The 24,103-nt window shown below is 36.4% G+C and overlaps 2 protein-coding genes across 4 annotated transcripts; one reads left to right on the forward strand and one right to left on the reverse strand.

Moving 5' to 3' along the window:
- Positions 1-222: 222 nt before the first annotated feature.
- Positions 223-8,499, reverse strand: CENPN (centromere protein N). Of its 3 annotated transcripts, none has more exons than XM_080410761.1 (11): positions 8,234-8,499; positions 7,752-7,933; positions 6,539-6,584; positions 5,736-5,792; positions 5,243-5,319; positions 3,506-3,682; positions 2,714-2,815; positions 2,090-2,147; positions 1,537-1,649; positions 795-915; positions 223-516 (listed from the first exon to the last, which is right to left on the reverse strand). In XM_080410761.1, exons 2-11 carry the CDS (start codon positions 7,920-7,922, stop codon positions 401-403), a joined length of 1,038 nt encoding a protein of 345 aa, XP_080266887.1. In that variant the 5' UTR covers positions 7,923-7,933; positions 8,234-8,499; the 3' UTR covers positions 223-400. The 3 variants fall into 3 exon arrangements, with proteins under 3 accessions (XP_080266887.1, XP_080266886.1, XP_080266885.1); XM_080410760.1 differs by having other exon boundaries at positions 8,312-8,366; XM_080410759.1 differs by having other exon boundaries at positions 8,246-8,353.
- On the forward strand, positions 8,488-23,886 carry CMC2 (C-X9-C motif containing 2). Its single transcript, XM_080410794.1, has 4 exons — positions 8,488-8,623; positions 15,317-15,453; positions 19,726-19,797; positions 21,882-23,886. The coding sequence occupies exons 2-4, from the start codon at positions 15,373-15,375 to the stop codon at positions 21,954-21,956; spliced, it is 228 nt and encodes a 75-aa protein (XP_080266920.1). The 5' UTR covers positions 8,488-8,623; positions 15,317-15,372; the 3' UTR covers positions 21,957-23,886.
- The last annotated feature ends 217 nt before the right edge of the window (positions 23,887-24,103 follow it).

Here is a 24,103-nt window from a genome sequence, read left to right on the forward strand (position 1 = left end):
CCCCTTTTCCCCCATGGCAGATGAAGATTATATTCAAAGACAGGCAAGATAAAAACACGCCTGACCTGCAGACGGGTAGTCCCACTTATTTGAATGGGAATATTCACATGTTCAAAACAGGGCACGTGTTTTGTTACACTGCTGAACTGGAGCTGAAACAAGGAGGCCACCTAGAATATCTTAGCAAGCCATAGCTATGATACTAAACTGAATAGCCAGAGCTGTCTTGTTATGTCTTTATTAAGCTCTAACTTCCCAGATACTATTAAAAATACAGTTAAGAGCAGTCATCACATTTACAGGTAAAATAACCATACTCTCCATTTCTCCTGTTAAAGACTTCTGTTAACTCTTCTTGTGCTGCACCATGTTGTATATTTCTCTATGAATCTGTTTTAAATTAACGGGTCACAAAGCTTTCTGGAGAGAAAGCTTTCTTCTCTTTAATCTTGAAATAATTCCTAGCTTTGTGTGGTATACATGTAAGTAGCGGCGAAAGTGCTGCATCAGCCATACCTAGAAAGAGACAGATAATTATAGCTTAACTCAACCAGTATTGCCTTTCATAACTGTTACAAAACTTAAAACCACAGCTTGAGCATCTGTGTACAAACCAGTAATTCTAGGAACAAACTGGTAAGTATATTCTGACAAATTTTTGTAGTGGTAACATTTTTACTCTAGTAAACAAAACTGTAAAGGTTCTCCCTTATGCAAGATACAAGCAAAGTGTAGGATGACAAAAACATTAAATTGTGAATTCTTCCTCCACTTTATAGAGCTGGAACACTTACCTGCTGGTGCCAAGGATTTCAGTGATTCTAAAAGATGTGGACTAGAAAACTTGACCAGGCATCTGAATGGTTCTTTATCTAAAACATCCATTTTAGGATTACTTTTAAACATCGTCTCAAGCTGTTAACACAAAATTGAACAGGGAGTATAAGCAATGACTATAATTTATATGTTATGATTTAAACATAACATTAAAAACGTAGTATGTAATAAGACTGTATCTTATTTGTAATGTTAATATTGTTCCAGCTGGAGGAATATTTTAATAAAATCAGAGGGTGCCACCATGTGGTAAGCAGTTTTCTGCTGAAAGGGGCAGCTCATTTAGTAATACTGGAAAATATGTTAAGTATCTCTTAGAATTTCCAGTATGTGTTCATCAGATAAAATCTATGCATAATCCAAGTTAAATTATGGTATTATATGCACATGAGCTTTGTATGTACTTCAAATAACCCTAGTTTCTCACATTTCAACACACTGCTGGTGTTTTTGTAATAGAGATAGACTTACAAGTTCAAATGCTTGGTTCACAGGCTGAAAGACTGAAACATGGTTTACTAGTCTGACCAAATCTCAATGCAAATTATTTCTTAAAGATACTTCTAACTAATTTATTTTAAATGTCCTCCCTAAAGTTTTTTAAAAAACTATTTCTTCAATTTCCAATTTAGTGTTGCTACTACTACATTTAAAGCATAAAACAAAAAAAAAAATCCCCAAGTTTGTTGCTTTTACTACCTTATATTGTGCAAATTCAAGTTGCGGTTGAGGACCATCACCAAAAACTTCCCGATTCAATCTCTTTATTCTTTCTTTCTCACTTCTGTTTTCTTGAATTATCCTTAAATCTTCTACAGGGGGGAAAAAAGTAGGGAAGAGAAGAGAGAAAACCAGAAAGACCAATTTGTCGGCTAATACAATACTGGTTTTCTGATCAGATTACTCCAGTGAAAATCTGAAAATACTAACTTTAAAGAATACCTCATGATCTTTTTTCATAAGCTAGTTGTCTCCATCATTTATATTTCCAGTTCTTACCAAAAAAAACCACCAACCAACCCCAAGCCAATACCAAAGGAGATATTGGGCATTAAGTATTTCTGGTTTTGTAACTGTCTTCAGTGACAGTAATGGGGAAATACCTACCTCTCCTAGTGAGAAAACAGTATTATGGCACCCCACCAGGATGGTTCATGTAACATGGATGTAACAGATGGACATTTCCTACTACAAATCTCATTTCATAAGCCAGCAGTAATGACATTGAAACTCCAATTTAAAATATACATACCACTTTCTGGAGCTACATTCCTTTCTTGTATAGGTTTTGGACAATACGTTTGGAAATTCTAGATTGAGAGAATGAGAGGGAGAAAAGAAAAAAGTTTTAGTTCATTCCCACTTTTAGAGGCTGTAGCTGAAAACAACTTTCCACATTTCTTTTTACTTCTTATTCTGAAAGCAAGTATTTTTCCAGTTTTTGACAATTGCTAGAACTCGGAATTCCCAGCAGTACTTTGAGAAAAGAATGCCCATCCTATGTTACGTGTGTACATTTCCCTATTTACAAGTTTTACATGGATGAACAAAGTAAATACCCATTCTAATAGACTTCCACTCATTGCTCTGGGAAGCCTAGTGAAGTGATGCTAAAAAATCCAGGACTGAATCGTTCATACAATTTTAGACTGAGTTTAACCATCAGTAACAATGATAAAGAGTAGGTGGGATACCAAGTAATTACATTCCTATTGTAACGTTACCTTAATGAGAGGCTGTCCACCTCAGTAATTCAATATTACTTTAACTTGATGGTTTCTTGGAAGAAGTGAATTTCCCCCTCTGCTAGGGCCAAGAACTAGGCCTGAAACAAAAAGCAAGACTTATCTTCGGATATACTTGTGAAGTGGCTCACCTGGCTATATGTCTTAAACACAATATCTTTAAGGGAATTTAAAGAATGACTTCGAAGCTCCATTGCACAGATGTCATGGTAATTGGAAGCAACAACGAGGGCCTTTAAATAAAAATTGAAATTTATTTAACATCAGTCTTAATCATCACTGTGTTTATAATATGGAAAAAATATGGTATTTCTAGACATTGAGAAGTTTTTGTTTCAAGGTAAGCAACTTCCCTTTTAACTAGCAGGACTCATGTTGAAAAAATACTGATTAGACTGTTATTAAGTGTCAGTTAATCAGATAAGCCCTACAACCTTATCAGCTGAAAAATAAAAAAATCAGATTAATAAAATAATTAAGTTACTAGTACAGAAGTCTGCTAAATAGGGAAAAAAATGCAAAGACTACCAATGCTGATCATGAGTTGACAGAAAACTTCTTTTAAAACTAATAAATGGGATTTCCTCATGAGCTCATTCATTTAGTTCTTGAAGTTAACTGTGTTGATGGAATATTCTTTAACTTCTGAGACAATTTAACTGAATATTGCCTTGGTAAGAAATTAGAACCATTCAAGGTCAGCAAAAATCTCAATAAACTGAATTTGTTCACTATGTAGCATTCCAAAGGTCACAAAGATTGTTTTTTACCCCATTGTTATCATGAACTAAGGGGAAAAGAAAATAATATCTAAATTAGTAAATTACATTAAGTGACAAATCTTCACCCATCCTCTTAAAAGATAACACAGTTACAGCTCTACAAGACTGTGATGAAGTCAGGGACACAGTTTTATTCTGTACCTGGCATAGCAGAGGCAAGTTGCTCTTCAGCACTGAGGGCGAAATGAAGACATAGGGAGTCTGTGAATGGTATACAACATAGCTGGTTTTGTACTGGTTTGGTTTTGTATATGGTGTTCCCCAGGCAATTCTGATCCAGATTGCACTATCCTCATATTCTCTGAAGTTGATGGTGACCTACCAGAAAAAGAAAAGCTTTGATTTACCAGCATATTCAGGCATCTATAAAGATTATATTATCTCTTAACCCTGTGTTCACAGGACCCAAACATAATATAGTACACTACTGCTTGAATAAGAAACAAATCCCACTAGTGTGGTCAGGATTGTAATTAAATCAGTTTTCCACAGAAAAAATTATAACCTCACAAACTGGGGGCGGGGGGGGGAAGGAAGGGAAATCACCTTTCAAACTCCAATATGACTTTTCTTCCTGTTGGATACTCATTTTCTTCTGAAGGGTGAAAATAAAAATGGCTTATTACAAAAGCCCCTTTTTTTGGGGAAAAATATTTTGGGAAAATAACACCACAACAAACAGGTGCCTATTTACATGGAGGGCTAGTGCCAATACTTCCAGCATGCCCAGTTTTTGAGACACTAAACATTTGATCAAATTGTGATTTCAGACCTGAATGTAGTATTTATCACTGCTCAAGAATACACAGTCAGAAATTTGAAGATTCCCTTTCCTGTTCATGTAGATTTGCTCTCAGTTATTTCTTTTTAACTTGACTCAATCTGAGTGATTTAAAAGTTGGAAAACTTCCTTTAAAAAAACCTACACCACCAAAACTTCCTCCCTTTGACTGAAGCATATGTAGCCATGCTTTTAGTCCAGCTAGGTCAAACCATTTAAATTGCTGGAACAACATCAATTCTCAAAGTTTTTGTGGATAAAATGAAAATATTGCAACTTTATTATAATAGTTATATAAACTGCAGCTGATTATTTGATAGTCTGATGTGTATTTGTTGCTATCCACTCTTGTCAGTGGGAATCCTTTGTGTGTCAAGAAGTGGCACAGCTAACTAGCCAGAGGCATTTTCTATTACCTTGCTTAAATGAAGCTGCTAAGCTGAAGCAAGAAAAGGTTTTTGCAGATTGCTTAGTCAGAAAGTGAGATGATCATATTTCCTTTCCGTGTTTTTCTTACCATGTTCATTTCTGTAGTCTAGAAATGGCTTCTTGCTATTGACAATGGTATTTCAGTCATTATAATATAATGAAATACCAGGACCAAATTCTCAAATCCATCACATTTCGAGAACAGAACTAAAAGGAAATGGATACAATTTGGCTACTAATCTGAATCATAATAACCGAATGTCTTATCCTGCTTACTGGCTACGTCAGTTTCTCTCTATACTCTGATTTGATTTGTTTGTGTATTGTTATTGGGTAGCAGGACAAAGCAACATCAACTTACCTAAGCAATGTGTGTGCACTCAAATAGGACAAAAATTTGATAGAAAACAAATATACTGCCTTTCTTGAAGTCAGTCATATCTTAAGGCAAACTTAAATTTTATTTCACTCCAGCATAATTGTAAAGTTTCTAGAAAAGATATGTAATAAATTTTTCCTATTTCACATACAGTTCCTACCATTCCCAAATGAATAATTCCATTTAATTTCTGATGTAGACTGTAAGAAAAAGAAACCTCACTAAAGTTACAAAAAGAATCTATTGATGCCAGAGTTCTGTAACAAATTTAGAATGCATTTATTCTTACATTTTTCAAGACTGACCGAAGTTGTCTCTTAAATTTTTTTTTGAGAACTTGTAAGTCAAAAGTTTCTGTTCCTCCCCCTGTCACAGAAGAAAAAAAAAAAAAATAATGAGAACTGTGTTTACAAGACCTAGATCGGAGATGTTTTTAGTTTTACTAAAACAAAATTAAGAAGAAAAGGCTGAAGTTGCATAGCCTTATACAAAAAGCTGTATATTAAATTTGATTGTCATTATTGCCATACAGAGTAAAATATTTAATTAGTAGTTACTAATTTCTAATAATTGCTTGAGAAGTTAATAGAAAGTATTCTAAAAACACTAAAAAAAAATAACTCCATTGGGAAATCCATGCTAGACTATAGTTAAATGTTAAAGATCTCTCCACTGAAAAAAGCATATTAGACTGTATGTGTGTTTAAATTGTACAATATGAAGCAGCACTGCTGTTAAGTTGCTGAGAACTGTGAGATTACAGCAAGGAAAGACATTTTTACCTGTTTTTCTCATCTGGTAAACACTCCACAGTCTTTTGTTTGGGTAGGTGTAGTTGTCTAAGAAAAATAGGAATTGCTCAATAACATAGTGTATTATCAAATGGTAATTGAAGGAAGAAATAATTTTACGATACTTTTATGACGTTTATTTAAAAAAATTACTTCTGATAACACAATATAATTTATTCAGCATTCTTAAACTACCAATTATAGCATACCTAGAAGCAAAATAGTGTTTTATTAAGAGATGGGAAGATTATTTGTAATGCAGTTAAACCTCAGAGATACCCTTTATTAGTTGCTTAACGTTTAAAGAAGGATTTTCCCTAAAATTACCAAAACTCAGTCTAAACTCAAACTAAGGGTAGACTGCTAAAAGAAACCTTGAGATTTAAGCTATTAAATAATCAAATTGTGAATTAATATTGGAGTTAAGAGTTCCAACTGGAGTATTTGCTGAGTTTTGCCTACGTCACTCCCTACTAGAGCACAATATTACTGATTTTAGGGTTCAGTGAATACTGGAGACAAATATCTCTCTCTGTATTTGTAACTCTGTGCTGTATGTGGCTTACCAGTTTACATATATTCAGACCTCAGAAGAAGCAAACATGCTTTTGCTGATTGCGAGCTTTTGAAAATTTTTTAAAAAAGGTCAGATCTAGTAAGTTCTGTCATCTGAAATGTAATCTGTTTACACCAAATAATCCATAGCTCACTAGGGCAACTGCTGTGTAATTAAGGGTGTTATCAAATTACTCCTAAAAAAATATAAATGTTATTTTAAGTAATTTTTTACTTACAAATTATGTCTAGGATAGCTGCTTGCTTTATGTCTGCAGAATTTTCCTAGAAAGAAGAATGTGCACGGTGAACTGCAGGTACAGAATGCTTTATCACACTGTTTAGTAAGTGAAAAATCTCAGTATTGGCGGTTTAAATTACATTGCACCTAAGTCCACAGCATGTAGGCACTCCTCAAAGACACCACACCTGGTCCCAACGTGGACACAATACAGTTTTGCAAAACCGATAACAAAAGCTATTTCAGCAAGGTTTAAGTGTGCCTCTGCAGAGGCAGCAAGAACACTGTCCTTACAGTACAAGCAGTTAGAAAGTAACATTAATGTGTATTGATGACATTATGCAACGCTGGTTAGTATTTCACTGTCAGGAATTTTAACGTGCTTAGTTCCTCCTTATTTAACATTCACAGCATGAAAAAAAATTAAGAAACTTTATGACACTACTTGTTACAGATAAGAACGTTTCAGAAACAAATGCTAGTTTAAAATATGACATTTGCTCTCTTACAAGAATAACTTCACAGTTTTTTGCCTACAATTGGATCTACACTCCATGCAATTAATCTTCGAGTATTAAATTCAAATGAAACAATATAAAAAGCTATAGAATTTAAGAGATATCAGTAAAAACTGTATCTATCTGGGTTATGATACCACAGAGAAAGACTCATGGTACATGTAAAAGATTCCTGGCACACCGAAGTCAGAGTGCTTAAGTGGAAGATCAGAAAACTTTTTTTGCTTACAGTATTCAAAACAGAAGTTGCTCTGGCCAAGGAAATTTTTCAAAAATATCTAGGAAGTCGAAAAGATAGAAACTGATAGAAAAGATAGAAAATGATTGTGCTATCATTACCCATACTAAATAGATTTAAATTAGCCCTCTGTAATGCGTGGAAATCTCCATCCATGCCTTTATTTTACAATGTAGAAATACACCCATTTTTTTAAATATTTAACACACCTTGTGCAACTTAGTGCTCAAAACACATGCTTTCATACTTGGTAAGGGTCAATCCTGCACTCCTATCAGCCAGGCAAAATCGATGGTATTACCAGCTCAGCTTTATATTTTCCAGACTACAAACTGAAATTTGATTCTGTGTTACGGGCAAAGAAAATTCATTTCTTCATAAGAATGGTTTTTTGATAGTGCTTCAACATGCATCCTGTATAGCACAGACAAGCAGTTCCCGAACGCAAGGATTACCTCACAGAGCTGAGCAACATCATAAGAAATGTTGTCCTTTATCTGATTGAACTTTATGGTCTGCAGCTGTTTCTCTGACAAAAAGTCCCATTCCTGTAGCACTGCCTTGATCTTATCTCGTGGGATTTTCAGTACAGTTCTTCGGATGTACTCAACAACAGTTTCATCCATGACGAAGCCACCTAAAAAGTTGAAACGTTAGAGAAAAGATCAAGGCACAGGCAGGCCCAGGAGATGCGTTCCCTTAGCAAGGCGCACAAATCTGTATCTAAGCACGACCAGCAGAAGGCTGGCATTAGTCCTAAGCACAGCATTACCACAGATCTCGGTGGGCACCAACAACAGCGCTTTGGGCACCAACAACTTAAAACGCTTTCTACGATCGTTTTACCCCCAAGACCTCATTTCCCTCACTGACGGAGGCCTGGTATGAGTTTCTGGACAGGGATAGGGCACTAGCCCTTACCCAGGACTGTTACTACCTGTCCGGGTACCTGCGAGGAGGCCACAGGGACAGACGCCAAGCGACCAGCGCAGCCGAGCAGAGATCCGTAGCCTACCCACTGCAGCCGCCCACTGCCGGGCCGGGCCCGAGCCGCCTATCTTCCCGCTCAACCGCCAACCACCAATCGCCGCCCTCCTTTCGAAGCGCCCAGTTAGGCTCCGCGCGGTGCCCGAGCCGCCCAATCGCAATGCGCCCCGCCTCCCGCCCGCCTCCCGCCCCGCCGTGAGGGCTCTTCCCGCGGCTGCGGAGTGTGTTGAGGTCACTTCCGGCTGTTTCCGTCCCCTGTGGCACTTTCTGGCCCTGCGTGGGCGGCGTGCCTGCCGTGGTGCCTGCCTCTCTTGGTTGGGCTCGTCCTCTGGGGACTGGAGTAAGTGCGTGGGTGGCTAAGAGGGGGGCCTTGGCCGGACCCCAGCGCGCAGTGTTCTTGTTTTCTCGCTCAAAAAGAAAAGGGGGCACGTATCGGAGCCCTCCCTGCCGCCCGGCTGTGGGGCAGCCGTGCTGGACCGTGCCTGAGCTCGGCGCTGGCTTCTGGGGCCCGCTGCTCACCTTGCTGCCTTCTTCAAGCCTCAAAGAGGGGCTTTAAAGCGGCTGTTGTGAGTGGGAACAGGGGGCCCTCCCTTGTGACTGGCCTATACTTGCTTTACCTTGTGTCTGTGTGTATCCCGTCGCTATTTTAAGAACATGGAGAAACTACAGACAGCAGTGCACGCTAGTTAAGTGGGCTTCCTCGTCTGCCTTAACTGTTGATAACGGTGTAGCACCCGATAGCGAAGCTGTATTACACCAATAGTATTCACTTTCTGCTAAGTGCAATGTGCCTTTCTTCAGGGAGGCTTGCTCAGGGGATGAGGCCCTGTCTTTTCCAACTGCGAAGTGTGATCCCCTTTCAGAAAGGAAAAAACACTTGTACAGTAAGCCAGGCAATTCCACTAGCATTATGAGGTTTATAGTGTTCTTTGCTTCATTGGGAAATGAATGAAGCTGGTGAAATGAAGCCTGGTTTGGTGGATGCTGAAGTACAAAAATAGCTTGTGCAGCTTCTGTGGGTTTGGTGACAGCACCTCATCTTCAGCGTGTGTTAACTTTTATACTGGCTGGGTCTTGTCATTCTTAGCTGTGTATAGTCATCTTCATAGATGTAGCAGGATTAGAAAGTGGTGGCTTCTGTAATCTTTTCTGATCTAACGCAATATTGTGCAGTTTGACTTGCTGCATGTTATAATAAAAATACTCCACTAATTGTCCTGTAACTGCTGATGTTTGTTGTGTGAATCGGCCCTTAAATAATTGCCCGAAGGTGAAAATACCTTACTGTGCTTTACTTGATCGTTGACTTTAGCCACAAATAAAACTTGACATTATTTGAATATCAAGTTGGTGTTCGACTTGCTTTATTCATTAGGTAGGACTAACATCTTCTTAACTTGCTTTACTAAGTATAACATCAGGTATGATGTAGTTTTATCGGATACTTCTTACTAAAAGTAGCAGGTGAGTGCTCATTCTGCTGCTGTGAGGGATGTTGAATTGTTGGCAGAAAGTGGTCATGTAAAAAAACCAGTTAAAATCAGGGTGAATCTTATTTACCAAAGAGGGGTTTTAATTATTATTCTTTAGATTCAGGGAAAGGAAATGTAATCTACATACTTTATATAAAAAAATTAAAAGTAGGCATAATTTACCCGTTTTTGCATTTCTTTACTATTTGCAAGTCTTCATAGATCTGTATCTAAATTATGCTGCCCCCTGTGTGATACTAGAAAACTAGTGCATAGTTTTGAAGACTGAAATTCAAGAGGTTATGACTAGATTTTATAAGAGTCAGTGAAACTTGGTTTATTAAAGTGAATTTCTAAATTTCTTGGAAACAATGGAAAGTTAGGGCACACTATCAATGTGCCTAATCACAACCTTAAGGATAGCAGCATGGAATGCATGGAATGATGCTTTAATACCTAGATCTGGAAGACATTAATCATGTCATTGAAAGCTAGAAACAGAGCCCTTAGTTTAGAGTTCCCTAGGTTTTTGACATGGTGTTCATCAATTGTGTTCTCTCATTTCACTGAATGACTGTGAAATGACTATCTTCTTCTGAGTATTCTAAACTGTCATCAAAAATATTTATAAATTGTGTATGAAAGATAGTAGGAATTCAGAAGTTCTGCTGAAGTGACATGAATAGTATCTTCAGGTAACACCATCCAGTTAGGTGTGGAGCTGAATCCTTTCTTATGCTAAAACTTTTTATAATCTGATGGAAAACATTAATGACTTGAGTAAACAAAGAGCTGTTTGGATTGTATTTTTCTTCAAAGCCAAACCGAACAATGCTATGTGACTGAAAACTTAAAACTCAAAATGTGTGGCCTTACTCAAGTTAGAGTAATGAAGTGCGATAGTAAATGTTACACATGGTGAGTACAGTGGCTTTATTGGAATGTGCGGATTTGTTTGCCCTTCCCTCTTGTTAGTAGTACCTGTCCTCATTTGCACGGTCGTGCTGCCATCTCGTGGGTACTATTTGAGAGTTTGCAGCAAATGTGTGTGTTCTGTAATACTGTGCTGGTTAAGGAGCTTAATGATTAGCAATGTAGATGCTCAGATGCAATTTTTCATCTTCAGGGTTGGTAGAAAAGGATTTGCATTTTCCTTTAAGAAGTAATTTTTCTGAGCAATGTGTGAATTCACGTGGTTTTCTTTTTTACCATTGACTTTGGAAACCTGGAGGAAAAAAAAAAGACTTCTGTGTGCAATGTTTTAAATGGAAAAATTAGCAAAACTTGGTTTAAAGAATAGTCTTCTAACATGTTTTAAGGAAATATGGAAAAAGCATATTAGAAAAACAATTATCTAGATTTAAACCTTTCTTTTGTTGTTGTTCCCAAACATGGAAATACTAAGCATTAAGGTAATCAGCAAGACTAAAGCAACCTAATTTAGTTTTCCTTCTGCATCACCAAACGGGTTAGTTCATGTTTATGGGAGATTCTGAGAGAAGAAGGAACTTTCCTAGATTCCCGACATGCTGATCTCGTGCTTCATTTGAGAAAGAAGTGGGAATGTACCAAACCCTTTACTTTTCCACACGGCTAGGTCTTTTTGTTGCTGTTTGCCATAAGGAGGTCAGGAGAGAAACAAGCACTTTATCCCAAATTTTGGTGTCTAACAGGAATGTGAATGAAATGCATCCAGTGTTCTTGCCTGCTGTTTTGGGCAGCCTTTTGGTTTCTGCCTACTTGCTAGGTAGCTGCAGTTTTATTGTGAATTCCATAATACACGCAGGTTCCTTTTGTACATGAAAATTAAATATTTAATGTATTGAACATGTGTATAAATCACCTTTTAGATTAGGAATGAGTATCGCTTCTTGATAACTTGTATGCTGATACCTGTTGTGAAATCTAGTAATTTGATATGCATAGTGTCTAGGATTGCTTATGCAAGGAATTATCTTCTAAGTGTTATTTTTCTAAAAAAAAATATTAGTATTGGAAAATTACTATCATTGTCAGATAATTTCTAAGTTTAGGCTTTTGATTTCTTTTTTTTTTTTTTTTTTAAATGGTTTGTGTTGTAAACTGTAAAGGTAGAACACCCCCTATTTTTCCCACTTTAAGATAAACTACACAGAACATGATACTGGAACGAGACAATTTCATAATTCTTTTTTTTCCCTGAAGGATATCATAGATTTAGAAACTGGTTAAGGAAGTCAAAAGATCAATCATCTTTATTCATGTCTTCGACCTTCAGAGGCTAATGGTTTATAGAATTTTGCAGTTACTTCTTAAGGCATTTCAACCAATTCATTTAGATACACATGTAGTATAATTTTTAACCAGGAAGGAAAAACAGCACAGAATTCAAAATCTCATATAAAACACATTAAAGGGCAGACCATTTTTGTGCAACCCAGTGAAATCAGTCAGTGCCTTTATGTCAAGAGTTCATCTAAATGCTTCTTTCCAAATATTTGCTTCAGAAACTAAAGTTTGCTTAGCATTTTGTGGTCCATTTTCTTCCTAAAGCAATTCCTGTACTTTCTTAATATTGTTCTTCTGCTTTACTTGCTAGTATTTCTTCTACAGAAATTGTATGCTTACCTTGACATTCTTGATACAGCGTTTCTGTTAGTAGTTTTCTCAGGCAATTTATATTGCTTATTCCCAATTTTTTTGTGCATTCCCCCCCCCCCCCCCCCCCCCCCCGGCCCCGGTGTTTCTTCATACTTCAATTCCTTATGAGCTACCACCTATATAAAATTATGTCCATGTTGATTTAACTTCTGGTAAGATGGCAACCTGCTATCTTTATTTTAGGTTAGAATATTATTAAAAAGAAACTAAGGAAACCAATACCGCATGCCGTCCTTTTTTCATACGTGTTTTTGTTAATTTTGGAACTCTTTTGTCTATCAGTCATTTCCCTCCCACAAAAATATTTTAGCCTTCTGTGATCATAGATCACTGTCTAATCTGACCCTCCTAAACATTAATATAATATTGAGCACTGATAACACTGTTCAGTCGTGAACTTCATGAAATTCTTAAAGGCTCTAGTTAAGCCTTCCATGACCACTGGAAGATGTTTTGTTACTTTAATCCATCATAACCTATGTGAACTGAGTATTGTATCTATTACTGAACTTGAAAGATTTTAGTATCGAATGTTATTTGAAAATGAATTTCAGGAGTACTGGTCTATGAACTGGTGTGACTGTTAGGACTGCTGATTGGAAAATTCGAGTTGTTAGAAGGCTTTTAATTGATGAAATGCACTTTCACCTATTTATTTGGGGCATTGATAACTTTCATCCACTTTATCTGATAATAATTTTGTAAACAATGGTAGTGATTACTAAACTTAGTTTATAAATAGTGATTCTTTGCTTGAAATGCTCCATTTGACTTTTTGGCCTGTGCTGGTGTGCGTGCTACCTGTTCCACTAGGGCACCGGTCTTGCCTTTTCCTGTGACAGCCAGTTCAGATGACAGTTTTAGGAAGAGCGGTCAGAGGCTGAATGATGAAGAGGTTTAATAATCAGCTGGGTTCACACATGTTAAAGTAATGTGCAGTCATTGAGCGTGTCACCTTCTCAAGGGAATGCTAACTCTAGTGCTATCAAAAAAAATCTGATAAATTTAAAACATATTGACTTTGTGTGGCATGGAATCAAAAGCTGATGGCAATAACACAGCAGGGTTCTTAATCACTTTGCTGTTACAGTCGTGCTCCTGCTGTCATATTTCTAAAGGTTCATTTGTTAATTTGTTGAATGGAATGCTTAAGCAACTTGTACAGTTTCCAACTTCTGCTGTGCTGAGGGTATATGTAGTGTAATATTAGACTTCGAGATTTTTGAAAGAAATTCCTACGTGTGTTTGTAACACTGTGTGGAACATATTCTTATGCGTCTCAAGAGGCTTTTAAATCTGTTTGGATTTTTAAAATTTAGTTTGCTTGTGGGAATGTAACTCTGGTTAAGCTGAACACATGGTGGAAAATACTGGGTAAATTAGTGTACATACTTCTTTGAGCCAAATATATTATTTGAGTATTCTAGGAATAGCAGTATAGATTATAGCTGTCGGCACTGCAGCCTGAATATTGGGATTCTGCAATTGTAAAATCTCACCACTGGCTATTTAGCTGAAGCATTGAGTCAGTGATGGTTACTTAGTACAAGTTGTAGAGGTATTTGCCTGATGTACTGCAGCTAGGATCTCTTTGGGAGGAGGGGGAATGACAAAATACTAAGTAAACAAACACGAAAAAGCATCTCTTTTAATTCAGTGGCAGTATGAGTCATGCAAGTAGAATTTTGTCAAGATGAGTCCGTTTGTCCTGGTATGAACTTGACTTTTCTTCTTCCCTCCCTGGTGATCTTCCACAACAAAGATGTCATCTTGTTTCAGCCACTATCATACGACACTTTCATCCTTTTCAACAAAAGATCTTGAAAATTACTTCTGGGAATATTTTTTTTTTTTAAATGGGGGATAATATAAAAAAAGTATTTCTAGAGTGACGTTTGCTCCTGCCCCAGAGAACCCTGCAGAAAAGGACCTGGGTGTACTGGTGGACATGAAGTTAAAACGTGATTTAGCAGTGCACCCTTGCGGTACCAAAGGCTAACAGCACACTGGGCTGCCTTGGGAGTGTAGGTAGCAGATACGGGGAAGTTATTATCCTCTTCTTGGCAGTTTTGAGGCCACATCTGAAATACTGGGTTCATCTTTGGGTCCTACAGCCTAACAGAGATGATAAAAAGAGTCCAGCAAAAGGGAAACTAAGAGGGTCAGGAGGGTGGAACATCTGGCATATGCAGCAAGGTTAAGGGAGCTAGGCTGCTTTAGCGTTCAAAAGAGAAGACTCAAGGCAAACCTAAATGCTGTCTTCCACTACCTGAAGGAGGGGGGAATTCATGTAGAAGACAGGTCCACATGCTTTTTAGAGGAGCACAGTGGAAGGGCAAGAGACAACAATGTGAAGTTGCAAGAAGGGACATTCCAATTTGGCATAATTGAAAAATATCATTGCTGCTTTAAGTGATTAAGTACTGGTTTTTAAACCATCATCAATGCTTTGGATGAGGAGTTTTTTTAAAAAGCATGTAGATGCCAGTTTCTGGAGTGCTGTAATGAAATATTGTGCTTCTTGTTCTGATACATCTTTGTGGAAGGCATAAAAAAAATTACATATGCTTAGCTTTATTTAAAGCTAGAAAGAAGAAAACTGAAGTAGGGAGGTAAAAAGATAATCTGCAGTTCAAAAAAGATTAATGTTACTAGAAAGTCCCTGAAAATTAAAATCCCAAATACATGCTTATGTTCATGATAGTGAAGAATATAAATTTATAGTTAACTTTTAACATTTGGGTTGTGTAGGAGAACAGACATATGCTGGTTTTATTTACTTGAACTGTACAAATATAAATTATACATATTAATCTGTGTTTTGATCTAAAATATTTTTTGTTAAAATAATACTGTGTGATAATATCTGAAATGGTTAACTTGAAATTTCTAATTATGTTTTCATATTTTAATGTTGGCAGGTGGAAGTTTTGTCAGATTCTTGTTCTTATACTACTAAAATTATCCCTAACTAAAGATGCATCCAGACCTGTCTCCTCATCTGCACACTGAAGAATGTAACAGAGTTATCAGTCTGCTCAAGAAGTGTCACAAGGAGGTAAGGAGTTTTAAGCAGAGAAAAGAGTGGGTGGGTTGGGGAAATGAGTGTCAGATGAATTAGTGAGAATATTATATGATCTTAGAGGAAAACCTCCTCTAGGCTGAACAGCCATGAAACGTAGCTAGTACGTTTTCACTGAAGAGGTATCTGATGACTGTGTAAAATTTAGCCAGTGATTTCTTTAGGAAATAAAACATGTCTTGAAATTTCCTGTGTTGCAGCTTGGCAAGTATAGACCTATTTTAAGAACTGAAGTAACTTCTGTACCTTTTAGTACTGTGTGCCCCGCAAAAAACAACAAAATGCAACTTCAAAAGTCTTCTTTTTGTATGCTGACAGCACTGTCATATTCCAGCTGTCCACCGGTGTTACAAGCAGGTGTGTTGATGGGGGTCTGGATATGCAGCATGCCTTACATTGAATGCTTGGAGAGCTAAATGAGAATTCCTATTTGACTTCCATCTTCTTAATAGGCACCTACCCAAGGATATAAAATGCCAAATTGTCTTTGGGCTTCTTGAGGCTCTTGCTTCAAGAAGACAGAAATTTCACCACTCATTTGGAAGACCTTTTTTTTTTAATTTGTGTAGTAAACTTGTAGATGTAGAAGAATCAGCCCCTGCAAGGAAAGGTATCTGCAGCATTGTTGCAATATTTTCAGTTATTTTCTCAGTTCTCTTGTATACTCTAAACAGATGTTCTGTACAGATACATGTCTGTGGAAATGCATAAAAAGTTCAATTGGATAGTTTTCGCTAAGACAAAATATTATTTAGATGTTGAGTATGAATGGGAAAGCAATGGTTTACATAATTTCATGCAGTCTACAATATTTTCACATCCATGTTCAGATGTGATGCTTATACTTTTTTTGTAATGCAGTTATCCATAAATTCAAAGACAAAACATATGTTAGCTTTACCGTGTTGAGGAAAAATCTAGATTTTTCTTTGCAAAAGTATTACAGAAAGAAGAACAATGCTTATAGGACACAAAATGTGAGAGAAGATGTTTTGCGTGAAAGGGGGATAACAATATTTTTGCAGATTTTAAAGTAGCTAAATTAACATAAAAAATCTTGTGGTACCACACTTTCTTATGATTTCTAAATTACAACGAAGAGGGGAGCAGAGTTTTAATACTAGAATTCACTTGCAATGAGTATGCTGTACTGGGTATGTCAGCAACATTTAATTGTTTTTCATTGGCACTTGTAGAGCAGTACATTGAAATGTAAGCATGCTGGAACCTGTTGATGCCACCTCATAGGTGGGGCTCCCAATACCGTTGCCTGTCTGTTCCTATGTACTGTCTAGATTTTTTAAACCTAAGATACAGAGTTCTTGTACAGAACATCCACAAGCTTTAAAACTAAAAGATGTATTCAGTGTAAGAGTTACGCTTTTCTTCTGAGTTCTAAGATTTTAATTTGCCTAAAAATGCTTTACGTAGTTTGAGAGATTGTAGAGACTTTTATATTTTCCTTAGTTGATTTTTTTTTGAAACAACTTTAATGTTGGGTTCAGTAAAAGTGTTCAGTAGCTAGAATTGAAGTGAGAAGACTCTCCTTGTACATTAACTACAGTAGTATCAAAAGGGTTGCGAACTAAAATGACTGTCAGTTAAGAGGAGAATAAAACTTCTATAGGCAATATAAAATTAAAATCTTGGCATTAATTTCACATAATTGTGAAAAAAAATCCAATCAGGAAAGAAAATACACTTGGATTTGTCCTGCTTTTTGGTACATATATAGTTGGGCTTTCAATGATTTGACTAGAGAATCCAGACAGACTCATTTACTACTTGAAAGTAATGGTTGACTGGGGTTTTGTGTGTTTTGTTTTGTGTGTTTTGTTTTGTGTGTTTTGGTTTTTTAATAACAATGTTACTATACAAGGCTTTTTGTTTAATGTAGCTTATTAGACTGCCTTGAGTTTAGGAGGGAACTGGAACTAAAAGGTGTACTTGAATTCCTTGGCAGCAAGTGATTCAAAGGAATCTGTTGCCAGTTTGACTTACGAAGGGACTAGGAGCAGCAATAATAGACACATGCAGCATTATATTCTCTTGGTTTTGTTTGAAGTTGATCTTTACATGAAAAGGAGTTACTTTTGTCAGCCTTGTGCTGAACTATGTGTAAGAGGGTATCTGTGCTAGCAGTCTCAAAACAAAATGGGCGAAATGGCTTCTTTCACACTCAGTTGAAAGGAAGCAATACCTTTTAATTTAAAATGCAAGGGCAATGTGCTGAAATACCCTTTTAAAATGGAAGTAACTGAAATCTGAAGTCGGTGATCTTAATCAGTTATCAGTGACTACCTGCTGTTTTGTTATTATGCCAAAGTGTCCTAAGAACCTTCATCTACAATTTAAATTAATATTCCTGAGGGATGAAAAGCATTATTTTTTAATTGGGTATCCTGTGTGTGCATTTTCACAAATGTTTGATTTACTTTATTTCTAATGCAGAACCTGCCCATTACATCAAGATTTCCATCTAGTAAGGAGACGTTAACAGGATTCCTATTTTTGACATCATTATTTTGATTTTTAAAATTTTTTTTAACAACTCCATTCTGGTGCCAAGTACGTGCTTTAAAGAGACTTATTTGTATAGGTGGCAGCTAAAAGAAATGCATATTGTCTTGCAATCCTATTACTGTAACGGGTGTAATAATTATTTTTGGGAAACGGATTCTTTTTTCCTCATCATCTGAGCCAAAAAGTTGACAGCTTAGGAATCTGGCTAAATAAACGTAGATTCAACTTACTGTATGCACTAGTAATAGTGAGGTTAGCTTGAAATGTGAGCATTTACCTTGAAACTTAACATGAGGTATGAGAATAGAATACAAAATTAAGTCTGTATTAGCTAAAATGAAAATGCTGTAAAAGCAAGATCAGCTTGCAGTAAAGTGACCATTTATCACATGCAACTGCTTCAGAGTGTCATCTGACGCCCTTTATAAAGCAAAGACGAATAAACAAGCTAATTATAGCACTGCTATAGTTAAGTGTTTGTCATAATCTTTATTAACCCGCTCCAACTTTCAGCCATGTTCTATTGGCTGAAATCTTGTCCACTGTTTGAATTCTTGATAGTGTTCCTGTATTACATGTATAAACCCATCTAGCTGTTCATCAGCTAGAAGTGTGCATAGGTTTCCCTCTGAAATATGGAAGTGCCTTCATTCTCCTCTGCTTTGTTCTTCATGGTCTCTTTATTTTTTAATTAATTAGTTCTCTAAAAGATTGGTGGAATTGTCTCTGTTGATTGTATAGTTGTAAATATCTACTAAAACCTTCACTCCCTCAGGTCTTCTGAATTGCTTGGATGCTCTGCTACTAGATTCTGCTATGAGACTCTGGCATGGCAGCAAGCATCTCTGAGAAAGTAGTACTTTTAGAAGAATGCATTCTGAGAGGGATTTGATGGCTGATAATATGAAATCGCTTCAGGAAATCCTGGCTAAGAGGACAGATTTTTGTGGCGAATATCATCAGGTTAACTGGGGAATGCCTTTGTGAGGACAATGCCTGCAGGTTTTCAGAAACAAAGTAACACTTATGTATGCATGCAAGGCCCACAGTTAAGCTGTGTCATAAAGATGGTAAATGCATCTTAATTACTAACCTCAAGATCTGGAGAAATTTAATCCCCTGTTTTTTATACTGGTTCTAACATTTCAGTCATCTAAGCCTAGTGCCTGCATCTCTGGACCAACAACACATTCATCATGTGGTTGGGATGATGGAGCATCAAGTCCTTTGCCTCTCTAGGTCATGAAGAAATAATGAAAATAAAGCACGGAGGACATTACCTACAGGATGCCTGTAGATCTCCCTATATCTTTCTGTATCACAAACTGGAGTTCAGAATATTTAATTATTTTTTTTTTACATTTTTACATTATTGAAGCTAGCGTGAGTGAAAGTTGCAAGACTGATTCCTAGATCAGTAAAATATGCTCTACATTTAGACTTTATAGCTTCAGCTTAGGTATCCTATTTTAGTCTGGTTGTACAACATGGTGAGTACCTTCAATTTTCAGCAAGGTGGGGGTGGCTCAAAGGAGGCTTGGGAGTAGCTTTAACTTCTCTCTAGCTGCTAAGTAAAAAAGTTATGAAGCATTGTTTTTCTCAAAAAGAAAAGGAGAAGATGACCGGGATATGTTGCACAATGCAAGTGACTTCTAAGAAATTTAGAGCGTCAGAGGAAAAAACATGTGAATTGTAAAAGTTTTTTTTCTCTCCCTAACTTATCAGCACAACATTTTGAAATTTTTTGGCCATTGCAATGATATTGACCGTGAGATGCGGAAGTGCTTAAAGAAAGAGGTAAGAAACAAATTTACTATGAGTTAAATGCTTAATAAAAAAAGTAGACCATGGGATAGAAATAGTTGCTTTTTACTAAGTAGTACAAAGGAATAAATGTAAGCACATTCTGGAGTGGGCATTTGAGACCCAATTTAAACTTTTTTTTTATAAATTTGTTAGGTAAAGTCTGGCTTTAACAAATACCATGATCTATTTTTGGATGTACAAAAATAGGCGAATACTCATTCTAACAAACAAATATGGCAAATAGGAACTGACTTCACAGATTGCTTCTGATTTTTTCTTATTTTTTTTTCTTTTGTAGTAGTATTCACACAGAATAGAATATAAAACAGTAAGAGTTCACTTCTGTGTGAGTAACACTTGTTTCTGAAGTCAGTTATACTGACTGAAACTGCTTGAGGAGTTGCTGAGTTAGGTCCAAAATGAAAATATTGATGCTTAGAACCTAACTCATTGCCATACTACATCTGCATAGAAAGAATGGAAGACTGTAGGAGTTTAAATAGATTAGCTAGCTAATGGGCACATTTTCAGAACACTAACAACTGATCTTTCTGTTTGTGGTTGTCATGCCTACGTGACAGAACACGTAAATGAACTGCTCACTCTCCTTTTAACTTGAAATTGTACTTAGCAATTTTGACATAAATTTCACAATCATGTCTAAAAAGGGAAACTTCTAGGGGATGATAGCCAAACAGTTTGGGACCACTTTTCTTCTTCTGTCAGTCTATGGAAATTATTTAATCTGCTTGTGTCAAATACCACCCTCCGCCCCGTGAAAACTGTAGCACAAATGTGTAAAATAATGAAGTTTTTTTCCATGTAATCTTGTTTTCCTTTGTTCCATTGAAGCCCCTATGTTAAAAGGAGTTCTTGATGTCTGTGTTTGTCTGCCTTCTTAATATATGGCTACATTGATATGCCATTACCAGGAAGCCCCTGAAAGGCTGTTCAGAAGTATAGAATAAGTAGAGATGTAGCTTTTAAAGGTCCGTTGTTCTTTATGTAAAAACATGGATGGGTTATTGAAAAATTAAATATTAGCATGGGAAAAAGTTAAGCATTCTATAAATGTTAAGTAATGTTTTGGGCAATTATTTCAGTTACAAGCCAGTCAGTATAATAAGTGAAAAATTGCAAATCCTTTAAAAAATCAATCTCCTTAGCAGTTTATTACATTTTATAGAGAATTGAGTATTTGTGGGTTACTTGGGTTTTATTCTTGATGCCAGTTATTAAAAAATTGACAAATATATGCTCTAACTGAAGGCCAAGAATAATTTGCTTCTCATGAAATATATATAAAATCATGCATTGATTTTTAATTTTTCACTTTTTAGCTATGAAAAGGTTTCCTTTTCGGCTGCAGTGAAGGAAAGTTAGGCTTTTCAGGCTTTTGCTAGTGCAGGAGCATACTTGAAAGCATGGTAGTCTTCTGCATGTGTCTAAACTGTGAAGGCTTTCTTGGTTCCGTTTTACACTGGACTCCTGTCTGTTGTGTTTCTTCTCTAAACCGTAAAAAATGCAAAAAAGCCTTACCCTCATTCAATCCGGATTTCCCTTTGTTCCTTTCGTCTTGGTATACTACTTTATCTGTGTGTAATTAATGACCAGGATCAAAAATAGACCAAGTCTGTGATGACAAATTAATGCCTCAGAAGGCAGAGACCCTTACATAAATCAGTATCTTTTAAAAGGAAAAGAGCCTGACCTGTGCTCTAGAATAGCACCAGTGCAACGTTTTTCCTAGTTCATGTGTGAAGTGTAGCTGTCATACATAAGATGGCTGTATAATTAAGTTACTCCGTAATATTAATGGAATTTTCTTTACTAGAATGTTCTAATACTCTTTAGCTTAATAACCTCAAACTTAGAAACATGTATTTTAATCAAATCAACGTTAATTTCAAAGGAAAAAGGAACCAATATATAGGTACTAACAAGAACTGAATTTGTAATGCAACAGTCAAAGATAGTTCCTGTTCCTCAGTAATAAATGCTCTCTACACTTTTAAATTTAACTTACCTGTTTAATGATAACAGCTGATCTATTAATTTCCTTATCTGTCTTCCAGTATGAAGAAAACAGGGTCAGGAACCAGGAGATGCGACGAAGACTAATTAATGCTCACAAAAACTCAGAGAATTGAGCTGTACTGTAGTTGGACAGCTGCATCTCGATAGGGACTCTCTGTTGGAAGCTGACAGAATACTTCTTTCCCATCACCTATGCTCAGCCTGTGGTTTGTGAAATGGTGAAAAAATAAACGCACTTAATACATACTCATTCTTAACAAGGCAAAAAATATGGAAAAAAAAATATGTAAGAAAAGGCCACTCAGAAGTTAACTTAATTTTTGACCTCTAAAAAACCCCTCTTGTGGCAAGTCTTTGTTCAGGCAATGTTTTGTTATGATTGTTAAGTAATGAGGAATCAATGTGTGTGGAGTATTATGTATTCACAGCTGCTATATTCCCTACCTTGTGTATAGTTGCATTTATTTCTTTGTGCTTAGCAGTTTCTCTTCTGTATCTTGGTTTTTGGTTATTTTTTTTCTTTTTCCTTGCAAAACTGAATGACTTTTCCCCATCACTCTTTGTAGTGTTGTGATAACGCCGTTTAAACGAATTAGTAAAAAGAAATTTTAAACAGATGTGGCTTGAAATTGGAAATTGCCTATCAATTAATAATTGGAACTCTGGTATTTTTATTGGAGCTAGAATTATGAAAATACAGTCTTCCACTGAGAAGATTAAAAATCCTTCCTGCCAGCCGTATGTACAGAGTAGACTGTTGTAAGACAATTTGTTCGTCATACCCAGAGCCAGCAGCTTTAGAAACTCTGAATGGAACATTTCCAGGGATTTACAAAGCTTTGGCTTGATTTTTGTGGAGTACAATTAATGTGTGCTGAGTAATTTTTGAAGAGGAGTGCTGCCAAAAATATAAGCTAAGTAGTTCTTCCACATACTCTGATACAACCATGAAGTCAAGCTATGCCTATTGCTGTTGAAAGAAAACTCACATTGAAGTGAAAGAAAGTAACTTGCCTTTCAGTTAGGTAAGTCAAGTAGTATTGTGTTAACCAAGTTGTCTCGTTAGCCTACAAGAGCTGTTTATTTGCTATCAAACTGCAGAAAGTCCTCAACAAGTGTCTGAATTCACAAGATTTGATATTAAAACATATGTGTGTTGGTTTGTGCAGTGGTGGAGCTGCTTCTGTGGGTGTCTGCTGGATTCACCTTATTTTTAAATTACTTTTCTGTTCTACCTAGCAACAAAAGACTTAAAAGAAATAATTTCAGCCAGATATACTGTCTTGAAACCTTTTGAAAAAAAGATGTCTATTCTACAATTTATTCTACAGTACATTGCACGAACCATAGTTGACACTCAATCTTGAAATTAGTACATGCACCTATTTTTGGAAGAAAGCTGTATTTTGTGATCTATTTTGAAAGACTAATTAGAGTAATTTTACTTATTTTTCAATACCTGGATGGATCCAGTGAAATTGCTAGAACTTAACTGCAAACTTTTTCAGTCAAAATTCCAAGAAAAACTGAAGCAATTGTTTCTGCATTTTTGGCATGCTGTCTGCTCTCTTAGAATAAGTATACGATGCGTTACTCGAGATAAATAATTGAGCGGTTGGGAGCGGTGCAGTCTTTTTATTGGTACCCTTCAGAATACTTTTGAAGAGCACTTTATAGTGAAGTTCCTTAAACGGGAACTTTGCATCCTTGATCCTTTTTCAGTCAAGCTCATAAATAGGATTTGGTGATGCTTGTAATCTTTGAATAAATAAATAAATAGAGAATTGTCCTAGTGATTAGGTTGAGAAACTGATATGAGTGCAGAAGCACTGAAGCTTTTTCTTTCTTTCTTCAGCTTTTGAGTCCAGATCTTTCACTAGAATAGCAACAAAGTAAGAATCCAAGAGCCACTTACCACAGCTTATTAGTCAGAATCATGTTTTCAAAGATCAATGTGCTTAATGAATGAGGTATCAAATGGCATGTGCAATTTCTGTTGATACTTTGAACTACATTTAGCAATAAATCTATTTTACAGATAAACTTTGTTTACTTGGTGGAAGTTTGATCATGTTCATCCTTCTGTTTCTCTGTTGATTGCCCACTAGTAGTGTCATATGAGATGACCCATCGAGTCCTGTGGTTTTACTCCTCAGCCCCTCCCCCCCCCCCCCCCCCCTTTTTTTTTTAGGAGTTATGTTGCTAATTTAATCTTGAAGCTGAGACGCACTAGTGAAATAATATGATTTATCTGATGGAG

Source organism: Falco punctatus (genome assembly GCF_963210335.1).
Source record: "Falco punctatus genome assembly, chromosome: 14".
In the NCBI taxonomy this organism is placed as follows: Eukaryota; Metazoa; Chordata; class Aves; order Falconiformes; family Falconidae; genus Falco; species Falco punctatus.